At 41.9% G+C, this 23,536-nt stretch overlaps 1 protein-coding gene across 2 annotated transcripts in view; it reads right to left on the reverse strand.

The window, feature by feature from the left end:
- LOC124607151 (mycosubtilin synthase subunit C) overlaps positions 1-23,536 on the reverse strand; it is a 136,785-nt gene that overhangs the window by 11,101 nt on the left and 102,148 nt on the right. For both annotated transcript variants that reach the window (XM_047139360.1, XM_047139359.1), the window contains exons 6-10: positions 18,010-18,277; positions 17,323-17,490; positions 2,135-2,331; positions 1,439-1,540; positions 1,194-1,284 (exon numbers count right to left, since the gene is read on the reverse strand). In XM_047139360.1, the coding sequence (XP_046995316.1) occupies positions 1,194-1,284; positions 1,439-1,540; positions 2,135-2,331; positions 17,323-17,490; positions 18,010-18,277 (826 nt within the window). The remainder of the gene's footprint in view (positions 1-1,193; positions 1,285-1,438; positions 1,541-2,134; positions 2,332-17,322; positions 17,491-18,009; positions 18,278-23,536) is intronic.

The raw sequence follows: 23,536 nt of genomic DNA on the forward strand, positions 1-23,536 counted from the left end.
TGATAAAATGTGAATGTTATAATTACCAAAATTTGATCCAAATTAGTTTTATCATGTTTACATCTAATATCTGAATCAAGCTTTCATTTTAGAAGCCAGATATCTGTTTACATTGCATGTAATTCGGAATACGGTATTTCTTGCGTAAAAAAAAGTGTCCTGAAGTGTCAGGCGAATTTATCAACTTTTTGCAATATATCTTTAATTATTAGGAAAATAAGACTGCTTTTACATTCTTATCTACATTTCTGTGGTCAGATTGAAGCCTCTATCACTTTCTGAAATTTAATTTTAAGTTTTATTTTTTAAAGTAAGCAGCAGTTGAGTGTCATTCACACTAAGACAGAGGTTGCCTGCATTTTCCTTAGCTCGAGATCAAAATTATAATGTTGTTCAATAAATGTATGTGTTACTTGTTATAAACATATAACAATGAAGACAATCAATTATTGATGAAATTATTTAATGGGATAGATAAAAGATCTACTTTCCATGCGGCAGCTGAACACACACATGAAACACTGTTGTGATTGGCACGTTTTTGGAGCCAGTGGCTCCTCCTTCAGGCAGAATGGTTTAAGGGGAAGGAAGAAGACTGAAGGAAAAGGACTAGATTTTGGGAAAATCTACCAGACTCCAGGTCAGGGGAGACATACCGTACAGGATGAGAAGGAAAGACGGATTGTTGGGGTTTTCAAATCTCACCTGATGCAGTCCCCAACAATTAGTATTTCTCTCTCATCCCGTGTGCTAAGTCTTCCCTGCCCTGCTGATCTAGGAGACTTTCCCAAAATCTACCCTTTCTCCTAGACCTCTCCAGTCAATTTCTTTCACCATTCCTCCTCCTCCTCCTCCCCCTTCAACCCTTCTGCCTGACGAAGGAACCACTGGCTTCAAAAGCCTGCCATTCACAACAGTCTTGTGTGTGTGTGTGTGTGTGTGTGTGTGTGTGTGTGTGTGTGTGTGTGTGTGTGTGTGTGTAGATGGTTGTTTTGTGCATGTGTAATAACTGAGGAAACTGGAGGTGGCTAATATTAACCATCTTAAGTTCGTAGAAATTTACTTCATCTCTCAAGTTTCTAATTTCCTGAAGTGTATGTTAATTTTTTTGGTACAATGTGTGTTTCTATTTACCCATAACATCCCAGAAATGCCATAACAATATCAATACATTTGATTTTATTGTGTATTACCATTGACACAGATTTCCTCATAATCACGTAGCAGCTGTTGCCTGTCTGTCTTGCCATTCACAAGTAATGGGATGCTGTCAATGACTAAAACCTGTGAAAATAACAGTTGCATCTTAAAAAATATGCAAAAAGAAACACTAATAAGAAAATTGTGATCATTAACAATAAAACTTCTTTAGAGAATTTGCTGCAAATTACTAAAAGTAGAATCAAAATGAAAGTACGTAAGTGAAGCTTGCTTTTACCTCTGGCATCATATATGGAGCAAGATAACCATTTAGTGTGTCCTTAATTTCACTTGCAGTCAATGGATTTTCTTCACTAACTGTTACAAATGCTAGAAGGGCCTGGAACAAGGAGACACTAAATTACTTATAGTTTTCTAATTCATTATTAAATTAACACAGATTTACATTTTAGGATACCTTCAATTTTCCATTAAAATTTATTTATCCAAGTTGTGTATCATTTACTGCCAAAGGAAAGACCCTTTACTGTGACAAACAATATTGCTTGCCTCATTGAATATTATACAGTAAACAGACTTTTCACCCGTTTCAGTTGTTTGTAACAGATAGTGAGAAGAGGCAACTAGTAACGTCTCCCTGTGAAATTTTCTCAGTCTATTCTGAGATAAGACCTGTCTTAGCCTTTCCAGTGGATTGAAACTTCATCCATACTAAAAATGGAAGCCGATTGCGAGTGCTCTCATGCATATACCTTCCACGTACATTTATGGGACAACTGCGGAATACTTCTGCCCAAATACGGACTAACGGCAGTCAGAAAGAAGCATTATAATATAGCATGAAGTTTAGTTAATACATTTACATGTAGAAGGTGAGACAATATAAAGAGCCAAAATCGAGAGAGAGAGAGAGAGAGAGAGAGAGAGAGAGAAGACTGGTTGTTTTAGTAAGGAGGATTCTTTTGTTACCTACCTGATTAAGTTCTCCAGGTTTATAACATAATACAACGCCTTTATCTACCCCTGGGACAGAATTGACTGCTTTCTCAACCTCAGAAATGTCGACTCTGTGTCCTCTGACTTTTATTTGGGAATCTGTTCTTCCTTCATAGATGAGCACACCTTTAATGACTCTGGCATAGTCTCCAGTTCGATAGAGACGAGAATAATCTAAACAATGGAAAACTATTATTAGTGTCATCAAGTGTGCAAACATTGCAACATTTACATTATACATCAGCATAATTTTAAAATATTAAATTGTTGTACGACTACCTTATGCCATCCAAATGACAAGAAATTTTGTCATTTATTGAGACAGTGAAGTATGGGGCATCTGCATTAGGGTGCATAGTGGAAAATTCAGAGCATATAACAAACAACAGGTTAATGTTTTGTAATGTGGTGTAGTATAAAAATAAGTATTAATTACGTTCATTCAGTTTTTATGAGTGTTCAAATTAAATCTTCATAGTAATCCTCTGTTTTTGGCATTGACTCCAGTCTCTTTTCCTTTGTTGAATGATTATCTTCTTTGATGTACCTCATATCTGTAATTTTGGCATTTGAATGATGGAAAGGAAGATCCATAGTACAATCTAGTGCAATGAAACAAGTTCAGACTTTGCTTTGTCATTTCCTCTCTTTGTCTAAGTATGATCACTGAGTGAGTGGGTAGATGGATTACTTGTCCATTTACTAACTTAACCAACCTCCAAAGATTTTTTGTCAATTTAGTTTGACAAAGTTTGCCATTTTGGCTTTGTTCAAGTTTTTCATTGATGATGTTGCTCTAACTTGTAAATAGTCAATACACCAACCACAATATAACCCAAATCATTGTCACTGCCACTCGTTTAAATCACGTGACTCTCCCCATGTACCACTGGTAAACTGGAACATTCCAGTTTTCTGATGGAAAGATCGAAGATACAGAGAAAGTACAGGCTAATGGAATATGGAGAGGGTGTATTTGTCACAAAATACAAGAAATTCAAATCCACTGAGACAGAAATCGAAGCTGCATGTGAGACTGTTCGAGCAAGTCTATCATTGGTGACATAAAATTACGACTGGATACTTCCATCAAGCACCTGACTCATTGCCTGATGTGACCAAAAACTTTGGAAAAAACATCAATTCTCTGGCACGTAATTCCTCAATAATACCCATGCTGTAACCATCAGAGGAGACTTCAGTTATTGAACAATCAACTGAGATTATGGTAATTAGTTTCGTTAGTCGTAGGTGCGACACAGCATCCTGCGAAACATTACTAAATGCCTTTTCTGGAAACTACCTTGATCAGACAGTTTGGAACCCCATTCATGATGGAGTTATATTGCATCCAATGACAAATAGACCTGACCTTTGAGGATGTCGACAATGAAGCCACCATCAGCGAGAATGAAGCAGTTGGAGCAACAACGAAGGATAAGTAAAAGGATATGAATTTCGTATGATCAGTAAACTAGATAAAGAGGCAGTAGTGTCACATGTCCGTGAGGGAACTTGTAGCTCAGGGCAGGGACATGTAATGGGACCATGATTTAAGTCTGAAAGAAATTTTAACCATGTACTGGATAGATATTTAGTAGAAAAGTTCACGGTGTGATGGGTTTTCCATGTTGTACAGTCACTGTAAAGAAACAAACTACTGCAAAATGGATGTAAAACAAAACGTGTAGCTACAAATTGAGAGATGCCGAATGGAATTTGGCTGTTTGCTGTCACGAGGGAGTGCATGAAGCTTTCGATGACTACTGTAGCAGTATATTATTGAAGAACTAAACAGAAAGAAAATCTGGTTGTATGTAAAGGCTGTTAATGCCACCAACGACAGTATCCAGACACTCACGGATTAGACAGGAACTGAAATTGAGGACATCAAAGAGAAAATATAACTGCTTAACATTATTTTGATGTGTTCCTTTACAATGGAAATCTCTTAAGTATTGCCTCGTTTTAAGATGAGTGACAAGTGACAGTTCTGCAGCATTGAGAAACAGCTCGAATCTTAAAACTGACCAAAACTCCAGCGTCTGATGGACAGAATTCCAGTCAGATTCCATACTGACTGAGTGGCTGAATTAACCATACTGTAATATGTCAAAGATCCCTTTAACAAAAAAAATGTGCCCAGTGGCTAGGAGAAAGCACAGATCACACCGATCTACAGAAAGGGCAGCAGAAATGTTCTTCGAAACTACCTTCCAATATTCTTGACATCCATTTGTCGTAAAATCTTAGAACTTTAGCTGTGGCTATAATGTAATGAGTAGAGACCGGATTACATGCATCATAAAAACCTTAAAATATGCACGAAAAATGCTTAACAACGCATGAAATGTATCGAAATATGCAAGATCAAATAAAAAACGTGGTAGTTACTGCATGCATTATATCTTAAGGTCGAACCTGTGCATATCAGTAACGAGGAAGAGCGCCGGCCAAGCGAAAATTTAGAACCCTGATATTTTCTGAATACTTTCTGGTACAGGTTTGGAAGGGGGCATTTCTGGGATTATTTTCTAGAAATTTGCAAAAGGGGGACGCATTCCTTGCTTCAAAAATGTTTCTTCTATGCTATTGTTATCGGTAGCAAGCGGATGCGATGCGCGTGTCGCAGCGAAACAATCGATACGTACAGCACTAACTTCGAGATATATTGCGCACAGAGGGGCACGCTCAAAAACTCCGTAACATTTTATTTAAAAAAACATACAATCATGAATTTTTTAAACTGCATTAACGTGTAATTAATACTATTGGACCAAACCATCGTTTACAATTTATTTTACAGTTTTCTACCGTTGCAAACAAACGACCAAGTACTGTTCCAAATCTTCGGTATTATGACTGGGTCTTAGATCACTCAAAACGTATTTATAAATAGAAAAGGACCGTTCTACATCAACTGAGGTAACTGGGCAGTATTTGAAAATATGTGCTATGTTGGCACTTACTGTTTCTGATAATAGTTCACCCATCCCATTAATAAAACTTTCAATTTGGCACAAGGGCTCAAAGCCTGAGTTATTGTTTCAGATGTTTTCAAACTTTTAAGTTTTCTTGGGAATACCTCCGGCAATGACGAGTTCATAAGAATAACTTTATTCATTAACTTAATAGATTCATTCAATGCCAAACCTTGAGTTTCAAGCTTGTCGATACTTGCAGTTATATGCGAAAAATGAGTGCTAATCACAGCAATGTCTAATTCTGGAGTAATTACAAGCTTCCTTGCAGTGGCAAATTGCCAAAGCCCCGGCAGTATCGGAGTCATTTACTTTCCCCCAATGACCTCGAAATGTTCATTTTAACACAACATAGCTTCGACCCAACGTACCCCAACGAGTTATGGTACCACTGGTTCGGGAAGAAAAGGCACATTTGGTAGTATTTCTTTGTACGTCTTGATGCGAGTATGAGCGTTTAGAAACACTTTCTTTGTGGATGAAATCAGTTTATTTACACGCACGAACGTGGAACGTACTTCTTAAGCAAGGCGATGTAATCCATGAGCAAAGCACGTCACTTAAATTGGGATAAAATACTCTGGGGGCTTTTTCTGCTTTGATCACATAGGAGGCAGCATCTGAAATAAACACGAACACCCTTTCATCTACTAAAGATTTTGGAAATATTTTTTCTAATACCCTCATCCACAAATCTGGCGATCGTAGAATGATTTACTTTTAAGTTCTTTGCAGGCCGCTAAATAGGAAGAAGGCACTTTTAAAGCACCAACACTTAAATTTGCAATGTAACGGCTACAAGTGTCTAATTGCGTCAACTGAAATCCAGATAATGCTCCCCTTGAGTTCATCGCGAATTTCTTCCAGAACATTTAGGTAAATAGTCAATACGTAATTTTTACGTTGATTCATCTGGTATATTTTGATATAAGCAATAGTTGTGCAGGAAGCCTCTGAAGATAGGGTTTGTAAGTTTTTGAAGAGGAATATTGCTTGCAATGAATGCTTCAAATAGCTCCATGTTACACCGACTTTTTCTGGTTACATTTAGACTAACCCCTGCTTACTGGAACTTACTGTAGTCAGAACTTTTCGTGGTCTTTCCTTCTGCATTCTTCCGATATGAAAACCTGTCTTGACATGCTGGTGTATCTGGAACCTTTTTTGCACGAAACGTTTTTCTCGCAAACTCGACAGTATAAAACAGTTCCGTCATATGTAAATGTTCCAGGATGGTCAGCTATCCACGAAACTACGTTTCTTTTTTTTTGGGCGGCATAGCGTACAACACGTTACACACTACACGTTCAACTGTGTACATTGTGCAAGTAAATAGAAAGCTAAACAATGGACATGCTACTAAAAGCTTGGTAAGTTTAGTTTGTTGCCGACGCGTACGCCATGACGGGGGAGGGGATTAACCAGACCCCGGGTGCTCCTGCTCCTCTTTAATAATTTTGTTAGGCAGTGGCCAGTCGGTTAGCGATTGCACGCAGTTCTGGGTTGCTATCAATCTGTGACATCCAAACTAGGTCGAGCTAGAAACCACCAGTCTGAATTTTTAAAATACTGTAAACTTAGAACGAAAATATGTATCGTCACTGGTTTTTGGTTAAAATATGCAATAACCGGTGAAATATGCAAATGCATATAATCCGATCTCTAGTAATGAGGTATTGTGAACAGAATGACCTCAATACCGACCAGCATGGATTCTAGAAACATCAATCGTGTGAAACCCAACTCTCTCTTTTCTCACATGAGGTCCAGAAAGCCATGAATGAATGCATTGTTTGTCTTCTTAAAGGTATTTCACTAAGTATCACATTTATGCTTATAAAAAGTACGCTCTTACGGGATATCGAGCGGATTTGTTACTGGATTGATTTCTTGGTTAGGAAGAAACAGGATTTTATATTTGAGAGAAACAGGTCTAGAAGTAACTTCAAGCTCTGGACCAGCGAAGTGCGTTTGGACCCTTGCTGTTCAAGTTCATTAATGAACTTGCAGAAAACACTACCAACATAAAACTTTTCGTAGATGATGGAACTATCTATAATGAAATAGCATCTGAGGAAACTAAGGTAAATATTCAGTCGAATTCTAATACTATTTTGGCATAGCGCAAAGATCGGCAACTTGCTTTAAGTTTTAAGAAGTGCTGATGTTTTACTTCACAAGACGAAAAATCGTATTTTTCTATGACTACAATATAAATGAGTTACAGTTGGAATCTGTCAACTCATACAAAAGCCAGTGTGTAACAGTTTGTAGGGACATGAGATTGCTCAGTCATAGGTAAAACAGGTGGCAGACTTAGGTTCACTTGTGAAACAGTAGGAAATCTATCAGTCTGTAAAGTAGATTGCGTGCAAAATACTTGTACGACCCATTCTAGAATATCGTTCAAATTTGTGGGACTCATATTGAACAGGACTAATGGGGATTTGAACGTAGACGAAGGAGGGGTAGCAAGAATGGGCGCAGGTTTGCTTAACCGGAGGTAGACGCAGATGCTGAGAGAACTGAACAGGCATGATCGTTAAGACAGACGCGAACTACGCCACGGAAACCTACTCAGAAAGTTTCTAGAACTAACTATACGCGATTAATCTAGGAAAATACTACAAACCCCTACATATTGCTCCCACAGGGATTACGAAGACAATATTACACGTATCACAGCAAGCACAGAAGCATTTATGCAATCACTCTGCTGGTACTCCATACGGGGATGAAATGGAAAAAATGTAATAACAGGTGCAGTGGAAAGTACCCTCCGCCATGCACTTCAGTGGTTTGCAGGGTATAGGTGTAGATCTAGCACGATCAGTCCACACAAATGCGATTTTTTTCCAAGTTTCCTTAAAGCGTTCCGCTACTACGGCTTTTAGGGCATGTTAGTCTATGAAAGTGAACGGTTGCCACTTTTGAGTCTTACTTACACCCAGATTATTTCTCATTCAGAATCTGTAACGAATACAATAGATACTGTCGAGCTCTTTACGGCAACAAATAACTTTCAACGTATATTTTCCAGTTCGAATTTAAGATGTATCTGCTACTCGCAACCAGTTTCAGCAAGCTTTCTGTTCTCATTACCACGTAGGCATTTTTGCCACTGATGAGCGAAACTAATTCACGGACTTTACGACACTTCTGCAGTTGACTAACACCATAATCTTTCTTTCTGGGCTGCAACGGTGGTACAGTTTGAATTTTAACTGCAGTCGCAAAATCGTCCACACGGTTTGCTGTGGTATTTCCAAGTTCGTAGCTTGCGCGGACCGTTGCTTCTTTTTTGGTCCCTTAGGCTGTGGTCACAGTGGCACCGAAATCGGTGGATTCCACCGGCGGCCGACATCATCATCCGCAGACGGCCGATCTTTTCAAAACAGTTTGCCACTACACGCGCAGTCGAAATGTAGCAGATCTCATCGCCAGAACATACAACTTTCGGATGACAGTGAGTGAAATTCAAATCAGTTTTTCGGTCATAATGGCCGACACGACACGAGACATGTACTGTGAGAAACTGAAAAGTTTGGTTGAAAGAGTAGTATGTGGCGTTCTGAGGACGAAAACTATCATAATCGGCATATACTTCGTATATCGACGCGCAGGTCGTCGAAGTGGCGTCAAATCGAAAGACCTGCACCAGGCGAACGGTCTACCCGACGGGAGGCCCTAGCCACACGACATTTCCATTTATCGACAGAATGAAATCACATGTTTATTGGAAAGCAGAGGTAGGCAAAATCTTAATCACAAAATTTTAGGTGTGATTATAACCTCGGAAAGCAATTTATTCAAGTGACAAAGATCGTGTAGCTTATGATTGAAGTTCCTGTAGTGGATATTTTTGGGGTGTTGTAGATGGACATTACCTGTCTACAAATCGTTACTGCTTACTGGCGTTTTATAGCCAGTAGGCAGGTTATTCTGTTGCATGAGGTGGTTTGCAAATGTGTACGTACGTGTTGCCACTTAACAGTGCTTTAGGTGTTCACAGTATCTTATTCCAGACCGTGTCCTTCACACGTACACCGAATGACAGCCGTTCAACGTTAATTGATATATGTTTGCACAACATCATATAAATTCAGCAAAACAGATTTCACGTGCTTACCCAGAGGTGTGAGATTATATTAAAGATGCAATTCTGGCTCAAATGAAACTAGAAGTGACACATCGATATTTGACAACTGACGATTATATCTTTCCCATGACAAGCCTATTCCGCGTTCTGAAAAATACAGTTTCAAGTTTTAATATTTTCACTCTTGCACTCTAAATACTACGAAATTTTTACATTATTCTGTACTGAATGTTGGAGCAAGTGCCCTAAGGCGCACTGTAATATAGTTTTTTTTTCATTATTAAACGCTGCACTGTATCTGAAATACTACTGGCACCAAAAATCTTACATCTCTCATATCCAATGGGCAAATGTTCCATGAGCAATGAAGTTCCGAGTGGTAGAATCTTTCTGAATGAACCTACTGCCAGTATTACATTAATGTTAACAGTTTTTAGAACAAAGTGAGCTCCTGTGAAACCACAAATCTACTTTCCATTCATTAAATAATATATGTATACTCTCACAAAGTGTTATCCAATCGCCATGTAATAGAAACGTCTACTTTCAAATGGTTCAAATGGCTCTGAGCACTATGGGACTCAACATCTTAGGTCATAAATCCCCTAGAACTTAGAACTACTTAAACCTAACTAACCTAAGGACATCACACACACCCATGCCCGAGGCAGGATTCGAATCTGCGACCGTAGCAGTCCCGCGGTTCCGGACTGCAGCGCCAGAACCGCTAGACCACCGCGGCCGGCCATCTACTTTCACCAGGTAAATATACCATTATGTGGCCGCGCGGGGTAGTCGCGTGGCCTAGGGCACCTTGCACGGTTCGCGTTGTTCCCCCCTCTGAGGTTAGAGTCCTCCCTTAGGCATGGGTGTGTGTGTGTTGTCCTTAGCGCAAGTTGAATTAAGTAGTGTTTAAGCCTAGGGACCGATGAAGAAATGTTCAAATGTGTATAAAACTTTTGGTAAACATCTTTGGAATGCAGTGATCAATAAATTGTTATATTTAGATTAAAGTTCAGTCTTGATCACGTTATGTCTGTTTTAATGAGTAACCGGTTTCGGTTTTTTCTATAAAACCATCATCAGACCTGTGAATAAATTTTAAGAAATACTAGATACCAATTTTTAAATGAATGAAAAAGTCTAATGATGTCAAAAATTTTTAACAAAATAAAATAAAATTAGTTATACCCATTGGTCCCTTGGGTTGGTAGGTGGAGCTCTCCTTGCTGCTGTGCAGTCAACTGATGGTTATTAGTGCTGAGCACGAGCTTAAATATGCAGAGGCTCCGCCTACTTCCTGTCACACTACTTCATAACTGCCAATCAGCGTTCATAATATGACGCCATCGTCAAAATATAAAAGTAGGAAATACACTAATAACATAAAATGGATTCATTTAAATATCTGATTAACATATAATAGTTGTGTCTACAAATTATTTCTATTTTGGATAAAAATAGTGAATTAGGATGTGTGATAGCTGTGCCCTCTATGGACAACCTTAATATTATTACAGTGCCAGTTACATCAAAGATGTAAAATCCTTGGCGTTGTGGTATATATCGATTCTACCAAGTCGCCTACATCACAATTGCATCTTTGTTGGATGCTGCAGAATCGTCTTGTTTTAACTGTAGTTTTTATGGCAATGTTCTTTATAGCATTAGGTTAGCAGCCAATAGTACGTTCCACATTATGTATATCTGAATAACTGATGAGACTGCTGATGCAGCATATTTTACATACATTACTTTTGCCATGGGTATAACTAATCTTATATTTTTAAAAAACAAAAGAGTAGATGCTTTTATTATAAAATTTCGTCAAAAAGGTCGTAATAATATTTTTCGCGAAAATCTAATTGTTCATTGAGCAGCATTGATGATTTGGTTTTCAAATGAGCATATATCTCGATTTCTTCTAGGATATTCATAAGTAAGCCTTTATTTGCATAATGAAGAACTTGTAAATTCTGTTGTACAGTCCCCTCAGCATGATTATTGAATGTTATATGATGACCAAAAACAGACTTTGTTCGTGAGGTACCTGACGTATGTTCTTTGTACCTTACTGCAAAATTTCGACCTGTTTGGCCGATATATATTTTCTCACAGTCTCTACATTGGATCTTGTACACTCCTGATCTGGTAGATCAGGTAGATATCATTTTTAATAAAGTACAACAATCACAAAGTACTCCACTAATAAGTAATCCAAAATATATGAAGATGACATATATGGGAAACATATCAGATAGAATCACTAACTTATTCAAAAATTCTGGAGTAACAATAGCATTTACAACTGACAATACCTTACAACAAAAATTAAGACATACCGTAAATAAAGATAATGGAAAATCTACCAGATCAGGAGTGTACAAGATCCAATGTAGAGACTGTGAGAAAATATATATCGGCCAAACAGGTCGAAATTTTGCAGTAAGGTACAAAGAACATACGTCAGGTACCTCACGAACAAAGTCTGTTTTTGGTCATCATATAACATTCAATAATCATGCTGAGGGGACTGTACAACAGAATTTACAAGTTCTTCATTATGCAAATAAAGGCTTACTTATGAATATCCTAGAAGAAATCGAGATATATGCTCATTTGAAAACCAAATCATCAATGCTGCTCAATGAACAATTAGATTTTCGCGAAAAATATTATTACGACCTTTTTGACGAAATTTTATAATAAAAGCATCTACTCTTTTGTTTTTTAAAAATATAAGATTAGTTATACCCATGGCAAAAGTAATGTATGTAAAATATGCTGCATCAGCAGTCTCATCAGTTGTTCAGATATACATAATGTGGAACGTACTATTGGCTGCTAACCTAATGCTATAAAGAACATTGCCATAAAAACTACAGTTAAAACAAGACGATTCTGCAGCATCCAACAAAGATGCAATTGTGATGTAGGCGACTTGGTAGAATCGATATATACCACAACGCCAAGGATTTTACATCTTTGATGTAACTGGCACTGTAATAATATTAAGGTTGTCCATAGAGGGCACAGCTATCACACATCCTAATTCACTATTTTTATCCAAAATAGAAATAATTTGTAGACACAACTATTATATGTTAATCAGATATTTAAATGAATCCATTTTATGTTATTAGTGTATTTCCTACTTTTATATTTTGACGATGGCGTCATATTATGAACGCTGATTGGCAGTTATGAAGTAGTGTGACAGGAAGTAGGCGGAGCCTCTGCATATTTAAGCTCGTGCTCAGCACTAATAACCATCAGTTGACTGCACAGCAGCAAGGAGAGCTCCACCTACCAACCCAAGGGACCAATGGGTATAACTAATTTTATTTTATTTTGTTAAAAATTTTTGACATCATTAGACTTTTTCATTCATTTAAAAATTGGTATCTAGTATTTCTTAAAATTTATTCACAGGTCTGATGATGGTTTTATAGAAAAAACCGAAACCGGTTACTCATTAAAACAGACATAACGTGATCAAGACTGAACTTTAATCTAAATATGTGTATAAAAATGTCTTATGGGACTTAACTGCTAAGGTCATCAGCCCCTAAGCTTACACACTACTTAACCTAAATTATCCTAAGGACAAACACACACACCCATGCCCGAGGGAGGACTCGAACCTCCGCCGGGACCAGCCGCACAGTCCATGACTGCAGCGCCTCAGACCGCTCGGCTAATGAGCGATGAACTCATCAGTTCGGTCCCATAGAAACTTAGCACCACCACCAATTATGTGCTCATAACCTCATTGGCAAAACCTTTACACACCGAAGTTGCCACTGTAGCGTAATAAACAATACTCTGAACAACGTGTTTTGGAGAGATCCTTAGAGCTGTGTATAATTGAAATTACGTATTTCCGGAACACTTAGTAAAATACTTGTCTGGTAACTCGAGTAACAAAGTGTTTACAGTACTCGAAACAATCTCTACGAGACAGATATAGCTCATTTGGCGCATCTCTTCAGTAGCAAACGCCGCATTGCTGCGCTCTTCTTCAAGAACAGACGTGTGTGTGTGTCCACCCCACACTTGGAGGTTTAAATCTAATCTACTTTATACATGGACTAGAGTCTTACCTAACCTAATCTGCTTGGCCCTGCCAGAAAATGACGAATGGCATGCCCAAGCTGTCGCCGATGTTATCAGCCTACCTCTGGCGACTGCTTCTGACGAGCGTTGTCGGTGCCATTGCGAACGCAATCTTACCTTCGCCGCGGTTGCACCTGGCACACTGTCAGCTGGTACTTACGCGTTTCGTTCGTGTGAACGCCCCAAGAATAGAATAAGACAATAATGGAGCTCATGGGAAGCTTACAGAGTCATTTTCTCTGTGCTCCATTCGCAAGTGGTGGAGCGGGAATACACACAACGGTGAAAAGTACCCTCTGCCACACGCTGCACAGTGACGTATAGCAATCAAACGAACAACGTGGTTATCAGCATAGTATTCCAGAACACAATATAAAATAAAAATGTATGACTAAATTAAACTCCTCCCGAACAGACCATGAAGGCCCAACGGTACTGACCGGCCGCCGTGTCATCCTCAACCCAATGCGTCACTGGCGGGGCATGTGGCCAGCACACCGTTCTCCCGGCCGTATGTCAGTTTCCGAGACCGGAGCCGCTACTTTTCAAACAAGCGGCTCCTCAGTTTACCTCACAAGGGCTTAGTGCACCCCGCTTGCCAACAGCGTGCGGCAGACCGGATGGTCACCCATCCAAGTGCTAGCCCAGACCGACAGCGCTAACTTCGGTGATCTGACGGGAACCGGTGTTACCACTGCGGCAAGGCCGTTGACTAAGTAGGGCGTATCCAGCTTGGGGAACATGGGGGCAGCTGTTCCTCCTCCCCTCCACTACCCTCTCTCGCGCCCAGGAAGCGAAGACGTAGCCTGCTCCGCCAAAATGACAGATATATCAGTTCAGTCTCAGACTGAAGAAAGCCAGAACATGTAACTAGTACTGTCTACTAGCACGTGAGCCAAGAATCATATGCATGATATCTCAAAACTGTTTCACCATTCACCGTGAAACTGACACAAATTAGCTCAGATGTCGAGTACGTTCTTGTGGTTAAAGATCCAAGCGACAAAAGCCGCCGCTTGGAGGCGCAAAGTTGAAAGGGCGCCAGACGCGCCACAGTTCTTAAGATTTCTGTACGGGACGTATCACAATAATAGTAGTGGCCGCTTGGAGCGTAAAGTTTAAAGAAGGCGCCAAGGGCGTCCAAACGCAAGATTTGTGTACAGTGCGTTTCACAATTAGTAGTGAAAAACTGACACGTGTGTACGACGGAAAAGGATGGGGGGGGGGGGGGGGGGGGGGGAAGAGAGAGAGAGAGAGAGAGAGAGAGAGAGAGAGAGAGAGAGAGAGAGAGAGAGAGAGGGGGGGGGGGGGGGCGGGGGGGGTGAGGAGCGCCTAATAATATGTCGCTTGTGTGCAAAAATGTTGTCTAACCGGCGCTTTCTGGTACACGGCAATTCTAACGTGTTACCAGGTCAAGGAACTAAGTGACAATGATGCTAGAGATGGGGACGAGTATTCGTCGGCTTTCACCTCGCGCAAAGCATACAGGTTGCGTAGCTGTAAGAGTATTGCGGTATCCCCGTGTGATGCAATATGTACAAGAGCTCCTCATAAAAGCGGCATCTTTCCGTCGGTTTTATATCCGAAGTTTGTTGACACTCAGCATCTACATGTACAGGACTTTTTTTGTATTTGAGGTACAAACGAAGGGGGCGATTAGAGAACAATGAATCGAACAAATAGTCCTAATAAACGTAAATCCGGAAGCCAATGGTTTTCTCGATACGCCGTACACAGGCGCAGTCATGCCAATATTACAATAACACTTAACGTCTAACGATGTTTGTTTCGGAGCACCGCAAGTGAGACGTAAATTACACACTGATAACCTCCCCTCGTTTGATTTTATCATCTGGCAAATGGTTTTGACGGCAAGTGTATCGGTCATAGCTTGCCAATACCATGCCCTCCCAGATCCTCCTAACTGAGCCCGCTGAATTTTTTTATGTTGGAACATTTAAAAGCTTTGCTGTTTCCTTGAAGCGTTGCTGATAGTATTAATGAACTTTGTGAACGAATTGTGGATGGTTGTCAACGCATTCGGAACGCACCTGGGAGTTTTGGGCGTGTACGAGCATATATGAGGAGACATTTGGGGTGGCCCACATGTTGCCAACGGTGTTTCGAGTGCGCTGCAGAAGTTTCGCTTGGGAAGCCCTGTACACATCCTCCACAGTCACGATCCCTTCACTGGCGATTTCCATATTTTTGAAGCCCTCAAGAAAGGCACTCCTTGTCTATTTGCTTTGAACTAAGATGTGCAGGCCTGGGTACAACCCTAGTTCCTTAGGCAATCTAAAATATTTTTCCATGAAGGCAATGATCGTCTTCTCTCACAGTGGATTTAATGTCTTAATCATGGCGATTACTTTTCAAGTAAAAAACAGTTTACATACTGTTTCCCATATGTCTTACATTTGACTGCCCCTTATACATAGAATACTATTTGTCAAGTTTTTCCTCGGGACTGAGCTCCCTAGTCCTGAAGACATAAAATCCCTAGAAATCCACTGTAGCTGGGATTTCGGGCCGATCGTCTGTGCTTTATGATCACTGCCAATGTTAAAGATCTACGAACTATAATACTGGGCGCAACGTAGCAGTAAGCATTACCATATGTAGTTAATGTCTTGTTGTATTTGCAAATTGGTGATTAAGTAATTCCATGCCCACGAAAGAAGCTACCTGGCAACTCCAGTTCTGAAAACACACACACACACACACACACACACACACACACACACACACACACACACACACACACCTATCTACATACACTACTGGCCATTAAAATTGCTACACCACGAAGATGACGTACTACAGACGCGAAAATTAACTGACAGGAAGAAGATGCTGTGATATGCAAATTATTAGCTTTTCAGAGCATTCACACATCGTTGGCGCCGGTGGCGACACCTACAACGTGCTGACTTGAGGAAAGTTTCCAACCGATTTCTCATACACAAACAGCAGTTGACCGGCGTAACTGATTGTGCAGCCACGTCTCGATCCCTGAGTCAACAGATGGGAACGTTTGCAACACAACAACCATCTGCACGAACACTTCGACGACGTTAGCAGCAGCACGGACTATCAGCTCGGAGACCATGGCTGCGGTTACCCTTGACGCTGCATCACACAGGAGCTCCTGCGATGGCGTACTTAACGAACCTGGGTGAACGAATGGCAAAACGTCATTTTTTCGGATGAATCCAGGTACTGTTTACAGCAGCATGGACGCATCCGTGTTTGGCGACATCGCGGTGAACGCACATTGGAAGCGTGTATTCGTCATCGCCATACTGGCGTATCACCAGGCGCGATGGTATGGGGTGCCATTGGTTACACGTCTCGGTCACCTCTTGTTCGCATTGACGGCACTTTGAACAGTGGACGTTGCATTTCAGATGTGTTAAGACCCGTGGCTCTACCCTTCATTCGATCCCTGCGAAACCCTTCATTTCAGCAGGATAATGCACGACAGCATGTTGCAGGTCCTGTACGGGCCTTTGTGGATACAGAAAATGTTCGACTGCTTCCCTGGTCAGCATATTATGGAGATTCTCACCAACTGAAAACGTCTGCTCAATGGTGGCCGAGCAACTGGCTCGTCACAATACGCCAGTCACTACTCTTGATCAACTGCGGCATCGTGTTGAAGCTGCATGGGCAGCTGTACCTGTACACGCCGTCCAAGCTCTGTTTAACTCTGTGCCCAAGCGTATCAAGGCCATTATTACGGGCAGAGGTGGTTGTTCTGGGTACTGATTTCTCAGAATCTATGCACCCGAACTGTGTGAAAATGTAATCTCATGTAGTTCTAGTATAATATATTTGTCCAATGAATACCCGTTTATCATCTGCATTTCTTCTTGGTGTAGCAATTTTAATGGCCAGTAGTGTATCTGTGTGTCAATGGCACCGAGGTGGAAAGGTGAAAGCTCCATCAGAGTAGCGTTATTTACTCACCCCTGTCAACAGCAAGTGGGTTTGCGACGAAGCGGTGTGGGTCTCTGCCGCCCACATAGCCAGCCGCCAGATTGCGTCCAGCCACAAGCACCTCCCCCGCATCACCAGCCAGCACCGGCCGGAACTGAGTGTCCACCACGTACACCAAAGTGTTGTCCACTGGAACACCTGTAGATCAGATACCGCCGCTATGTAAACACCACACCACACAAGCTGTTTTGTTGACTCATATTTCATCCACATTTAAATCATCTTGTGATTGCTAGTCAGTTTCTATGCTTTATGGTGTGACGTCACCGAGACAGGAAGAGTTAAGGATTTTTAGATGAGTGCAGAGGCGAATCCAGGGGGGTGGGGCGCACTGTGAGTGAGGCTGAAGCGCGCAACCCTCCCCCCCCCCCCCGTCTCCCACCAGAACTTCTTTCTGTTTCTTCTTAATATAAAAGACATGAATTGTTTGCAGAATAGTTTTCAGACTTAACAGTATCGAAAATATTAACACATTCGGGTAACGACTTGCTTTACTCTAGATAGTTTGGAGATGGCACTATGAAAAAAAGTTCTACGAACTCTGCCCCCTTCCCCTCACACCAAAATCCTAAATTCTATCCTGGGTGAGTGCGATTGGTGACAGCGTTACCGCTTTGGATGTACCAGCCGACGTATACTTATAGGAGCCTGTATTACCTATGGGGACCTTGTCGAAGAGCTGCAGGTCCATCTCTGAGCGCAGCAGGTGGTAGGTGACGTCACCCATGACCTCGGTGCTGCCGTAGAAGTTGGCGAGCGTGTGCCCGGGGAAGCGGCGGAAGAAGAGCCGCGCCAGCTCGGCGGGCAGGCTCTCGCCACTGCATACCCACAGCCGCAGCTGCGACAGCAGCGCTCCTCGCGGCTGCAGCTCCAAGTAGAGCAGCAGCGCGCGCAGCAGCGATGGCACCAGTACCAGGCGGCCCACCTGCGCATGCGTCGTAGTCCAAAAGTAAGCTACATTTTTTTTATGAATCCATGATGGAATCAAGACTTACGAAAGATCTGGATACGTATATCTTAGGAAAATAGGCTTAAGTTATAGGAATAGATCAGTAGTATAATATACCGGTAAATCCACCATCCCACTGAGTGCAGAGTATAAAACCTCTTCAAACGTCTCATTACTGTACATGCTTGAATGTTAAATATCTGAAGTTGATAATGTAAAACCTTCGTGGTTGAATGCAAAACCTTACTTCTATCCAGGTTTCACTAGTTTTGGATTATTCAACCACACAAATATAAAAGAAAACGAAAACTAGTAAACGAGAAAAGTTGTACCTTTTATATGTTCGCGTAAGACCTTTTTGGCCAACAGTGCATAGTTTCTCACAGATATCTGTGACTATGAGGTCATATCTCCTAAACTATAGGACTATGTCGTACAATGATATAATTCTGCAGGTACATTCTGGGGTGTATTTGGATACTGTATGAAAACTGTTGTGAATGGACGTAGTAATGAAGAAGCAATAACTCAAAATGTCAGGCCTGAAACAAGTTGTACTGCCTAAATAGCGAAAATGTAGGAAGCAATAAACTTTCATTATTTGTCAGCCAGGAAAAGTTTTGTAAACGTTTGAAATTGTGTGTGAAGTTAGTTGGAAATCGCTACGTGCTCTGACTCAAATACTGGACGAAAAGTTACGCTTCCTCAAGACATATACACAGTTTCTAAATTTAATCCTTGCCGTGTTGTGGCTGGTTCAAATGTCTCTGAGCACTATGGGACTTAATTTCTGAGGTCGTCAGTCGTCTAGAACTTAGAACTACTTAAACTTAACTAACGTAAGGACATCACACACATCCATGCCCGAGACAGGATTCGAACCTGCGACCTTAGCGGTCGCGCGGTTCCAGACTGAAGCGCCTAGAACCGCTCGGACACCTCGGCCGGCGCCGTGTTGTGTTAAACCTTTAACGGAAATTTATTGCGAAAGCGTGTTATCACTAGTGGGTCCTGGGATTCTAATCATACGGAGGTATTTTAAAGCACTATAGATTGTTTTTGAAAGAAGTTTCTCCCATTTGACTGTAGATTTGTATTCATTTACTCCACATAATGATTCCAGCCTTATAGCCATTCTCAAGTACAATTTGTAATGTAAGTAAGTGTCCGACCTGTCTAAATGACAAGTCATCGTGGAGATGGTATTTAGGCGGTCTTTTATAGACCAGTCGTTGTATTAAAGGCTGTGAATACATAAATACACAAAATACGACAAATCGTGCATAGCAAATACACATTAACTGCATTGTGCATTTGACAGCCAATACATTTGTTTAAACTGCATCCATCACGTCTATATCCTACTACGTGTCTGATATGCACTCTTCTCTTACTGGTTTATAAGACCTGATTATTATTCCAATTATGAAATATTTAGTCAAGGCGTACATTTTTTTTAGACCACAAATTGCTCTTGAGAATGGCTATAAAGGAGAAATCATGTTTGTGTGGAATGAATGAATACGAATCTAGCATCTTCTGTATGACTGGTCTAACAAAAGAAAAAATCATGAACTATAGTTTTGTCTTTATTAGTGCTAGTTTATTTTCAACTGTTGTGATGCGGACAGTGGGCTGCGACGCCAAGGAAATTCAGGACACAGTGTAAGACTTATCGTCCTAAACGCCACGCGATTAACGACGCATTCGACCTGCGAAGCTCCCCACACTTTGCGTCAACTTGGGGCAAGACTCCCTTAACGAATAGTGGACGCGGCATTGCGGTGACCAGCTGTGCACGCCTTCGCTGCCAGACAGTATGGGACGTTATTCATAGGCGCTGATCGAGCCTCTAGGCAGATTCGAATAGGTGACCATAGTATGATGGCAGCATCAGTTTGACAGCACTTGTCAGCCGCCATTTGTACACTGAGGCTGGCGACAGCCGAACCGCGGGGACCTACATCGCCAGCCACCGTGTCAGCACTGCCGAGTTATCCTGAACGCCGTCTGTCTTGCTGCAGCCAGCCATGGGGGGTACCCAGCGAAGGGCAGGGGGGGGGGGGGGGGGGGGGGGGAGGCAGCTGCCCCCCCCCCCCCCTAGAAGATATTCGCAGTTTTATTACTAGTTTTCCTGTTTTATTTGATAAGAAATGCTGTATGTTTTCTCGGATTGTACAAGTGCATTCTTGTATTTAAAATGTTTATTAAAAGCAGTTTTTCACTGGTTTACTGTTTTATTTAATAAGAAGTTGTCTCGAGTCCTTGTTTCCTGAGACTAGTATGACCTGCCCCTACCCCGCCCCGCCCCCCCCCCCCCCCCCCCCCCCCCCCCCCCCCCCCCCCCCCCCCCCCCCCCCTACTTCAGATCCTGGGTACGCCCTTGCAGCCAGCTGTACTACAAACTGATTACAGGAGTTCCCGCTAGCCTGCTGAACCCATAACGCCCAGATGGGCGAGATGAACGCCATCTTGGCAAGCCTGAGTAACAGCTCCTGCTCCACCCATCCTAGAGGTCCACCCACCCTCATACTACACGTAAAGTTCATACGAACACACACATCCTCAGGTGCGACACCTTCACCAGCTCATGAGAAGCCTCATGTGACTGTTGGAAACCCTGTCGAAATACTCATTGAAAATAAAAACCGAACTGCAGTCTACCAACTTTCTTTCCTAAAATATATACAGTGAGATATGCGCTGCTGCAGATTTAAGAGGCATACAGCTCGAATGGCATGGCTGCCATAATCTTCACGGAAAGCCACACAAGCGTCCGAAATACGTAACTACGCGAAATAAAGAAGTATTGATGTTTCAAGTGACCACAGGTACAAATTCCTCTGCCTTAACGATATCTATTTTCATTTTTAAGCACGAAAAGAATGATTCTTACGACGGATGTTAATGTGCTCCGACACCATTCCAGAGCATATTCACATACCCATACACTGAGAGATCAAAAGTATCCGGACAGCCCCAAAACCATACGTTTTTAGGTACACTGTGCTACCACCTAGTGCCCGGTACTCCGTATCAGCGACCTCAGTAGTCATTAGACATTGTGAGATCGCAGAAAGAAGCGTTCCGCGGAATTCACGGACTTCGAACGTGATCGGTGATTGGTTGTCACTAGTTTCATACGCCTGTACGCGATATTTACACACTCCTAAATATCCCTAGGTTCACTGTTTCCGATGTGATAGCGAAGTGGAAACGTGACGAGACACGTACAGCACAATAGCGTACATGCCGACCTCGTCTGTTGACTGACAGAGACCGCCGACAGCTGAAGAGCGGCGTAATGTGTAATAGGCAGACATCTATCCACACCATCACACAGGAATTCCAAACTGCAGCAGGATCCACTGCAAGTACTATGACGGTCAGGTGGGAGGTGAGAAAACTTTGATTTCATGGTCGAGCGGGTGCTCATAAGCCACACATCACGCCGGTAAATGCCAAACGGCGCCTCGCTTGGTGTAAGGAGTGTACCACATTGGACGATTGAACAGTGGAAAAACGTTGTGTGGAGTGACGAATCACGGTACACAATGTGGCGATCCGATGGCAGGCTATGGGTATGGCGAATGGCCGGTGAACGTCATCTGCCAGCTTGTGTAGTGTCAACAGTAAAAATCGGAGGCAATGGTGTTAAGGTGTCGTCGTGTTTTTCATGGAAGGGGCTTGCACCCTTTGTTGTTTTTCGTGGCACTCACAGGCCTGCATTGATGTTTTAAGCACCTTTTTGCTTTGGGGGGATGACGATTGCATCTTTCAACACGATCGGGCACCTGTTCATAATGCACGGCCAGTGGCGGAGTGGTTACACGACAATAATATCCCTGTAATGGACTGGCCCGCACAGAGTCCTGATTGAATCCTATAGAACAGCTTTGGAACGCCGACTTCGTGCCAGGCCTCACCGACCGACATCGATACCTCTCCTCCGTGCAGCACTACGTGAAGAATGGCCTGCCATTCCCCAAGAAGCCTTCCAGCACCTGACAAAGTATGCCTGCGAGAGTGGAAGCTGTAATCAAGGCTAAGGGTGGGCCAACAACATATTTAATTCCATCATTACCGATGGAGGGCGCCACGAACTTTTAAGCAATTTCCAGCCGGGTGTCCGGATACTTTTGATCATATGGTGAATGTATCTTATTAAGAACTAAATACAGAATGTATCTTAACTCTGTTCTATCTGTCTAATATTTTTTTCCATCTTTTATTTTCTCTCTTTTACGCAAATAAAAATGCATATATTCTCTGAACAGGTATTGCTAATGATACACAATTTTCTATCATGACTTTAATTGACTGATCTCCTTTCCCTCTCCCACCACCACCACCACCACCACCACCACCACCACCACCACCACCACCACCACCATCTCATACTTTCTACCATATTGACTACAAACCAAGACAATGATAAGGAGTATCTTCATACACATACGATTTGCTCAACAAATGTGACTAATAGAACCCAGTATGTTAAATTGGACAGCAAACTTTCTACAGAAACTTAACTAAAATCGGGGATTCCCCATGGAAGCGTAATAGGATCTCTCTATACATAACGAATTATCAGCTAGCAGATAGGATTAGTAGCACTATGAGACTATTCGGTGTCTATGCTATTGTTTGGATTGAAGTATCGTCGCTGGACGATCGTAAAGAAACCCAGAAACACTAATAAAATTTACGCTTCGACAGGTCTTTAAACGTAGAAAAAAAAATTTGATATTACATTTCATTCGTAGATTGTTGGGGAACAGGATTACAATTGAGTATTGAAACCCCATAGGGCCATTACTTAAGCTGGACCAGTACATTTGCAAGCTCGTGATTTGACTGTCACGTATCTATGGCTTGTACAGCGAATATCAGACAGATGTTTATCAGAGATACAGGAGGGAGATACAGGAGGGAGATACAGGAGGGAGATACAGGAGGGAGATACAGGAGGGAGATACAGGAGGGAGATACAGGAGGGAGATACAGGAGGGAGATACAGGAGGGAGATACAGGAGGGAGATACAGGAGGGAGATACAGGAGGGAGATACAGGAGGGAGATACAGGAGGGAGATACAGGAGGGAGATACAGGAGGGAGATACAGGAGGGAGATACAGGAGGGAGATACAGGAGGGAGATACAGGAGGGAGATACAGGAGGGAGATACAGGAGGGAGATACAGGAGGGAGATACAGGAGGGAGATACAGGAGGGAG

This window comes from Schistocerca americana, chromosome 3, assembly GCF_021461395.2.
Source record: "Schistocerca americana isolate TAMUIC-IGC-003095 chromosome 3, iqSchAmer2.1, whole genome shotgun sequence".
NCBI lineage: Eukaryota > Metazoa > Arthropoda > Insecta > Orthoptera > Acrididae > Schistocerca > Schistocerca americana.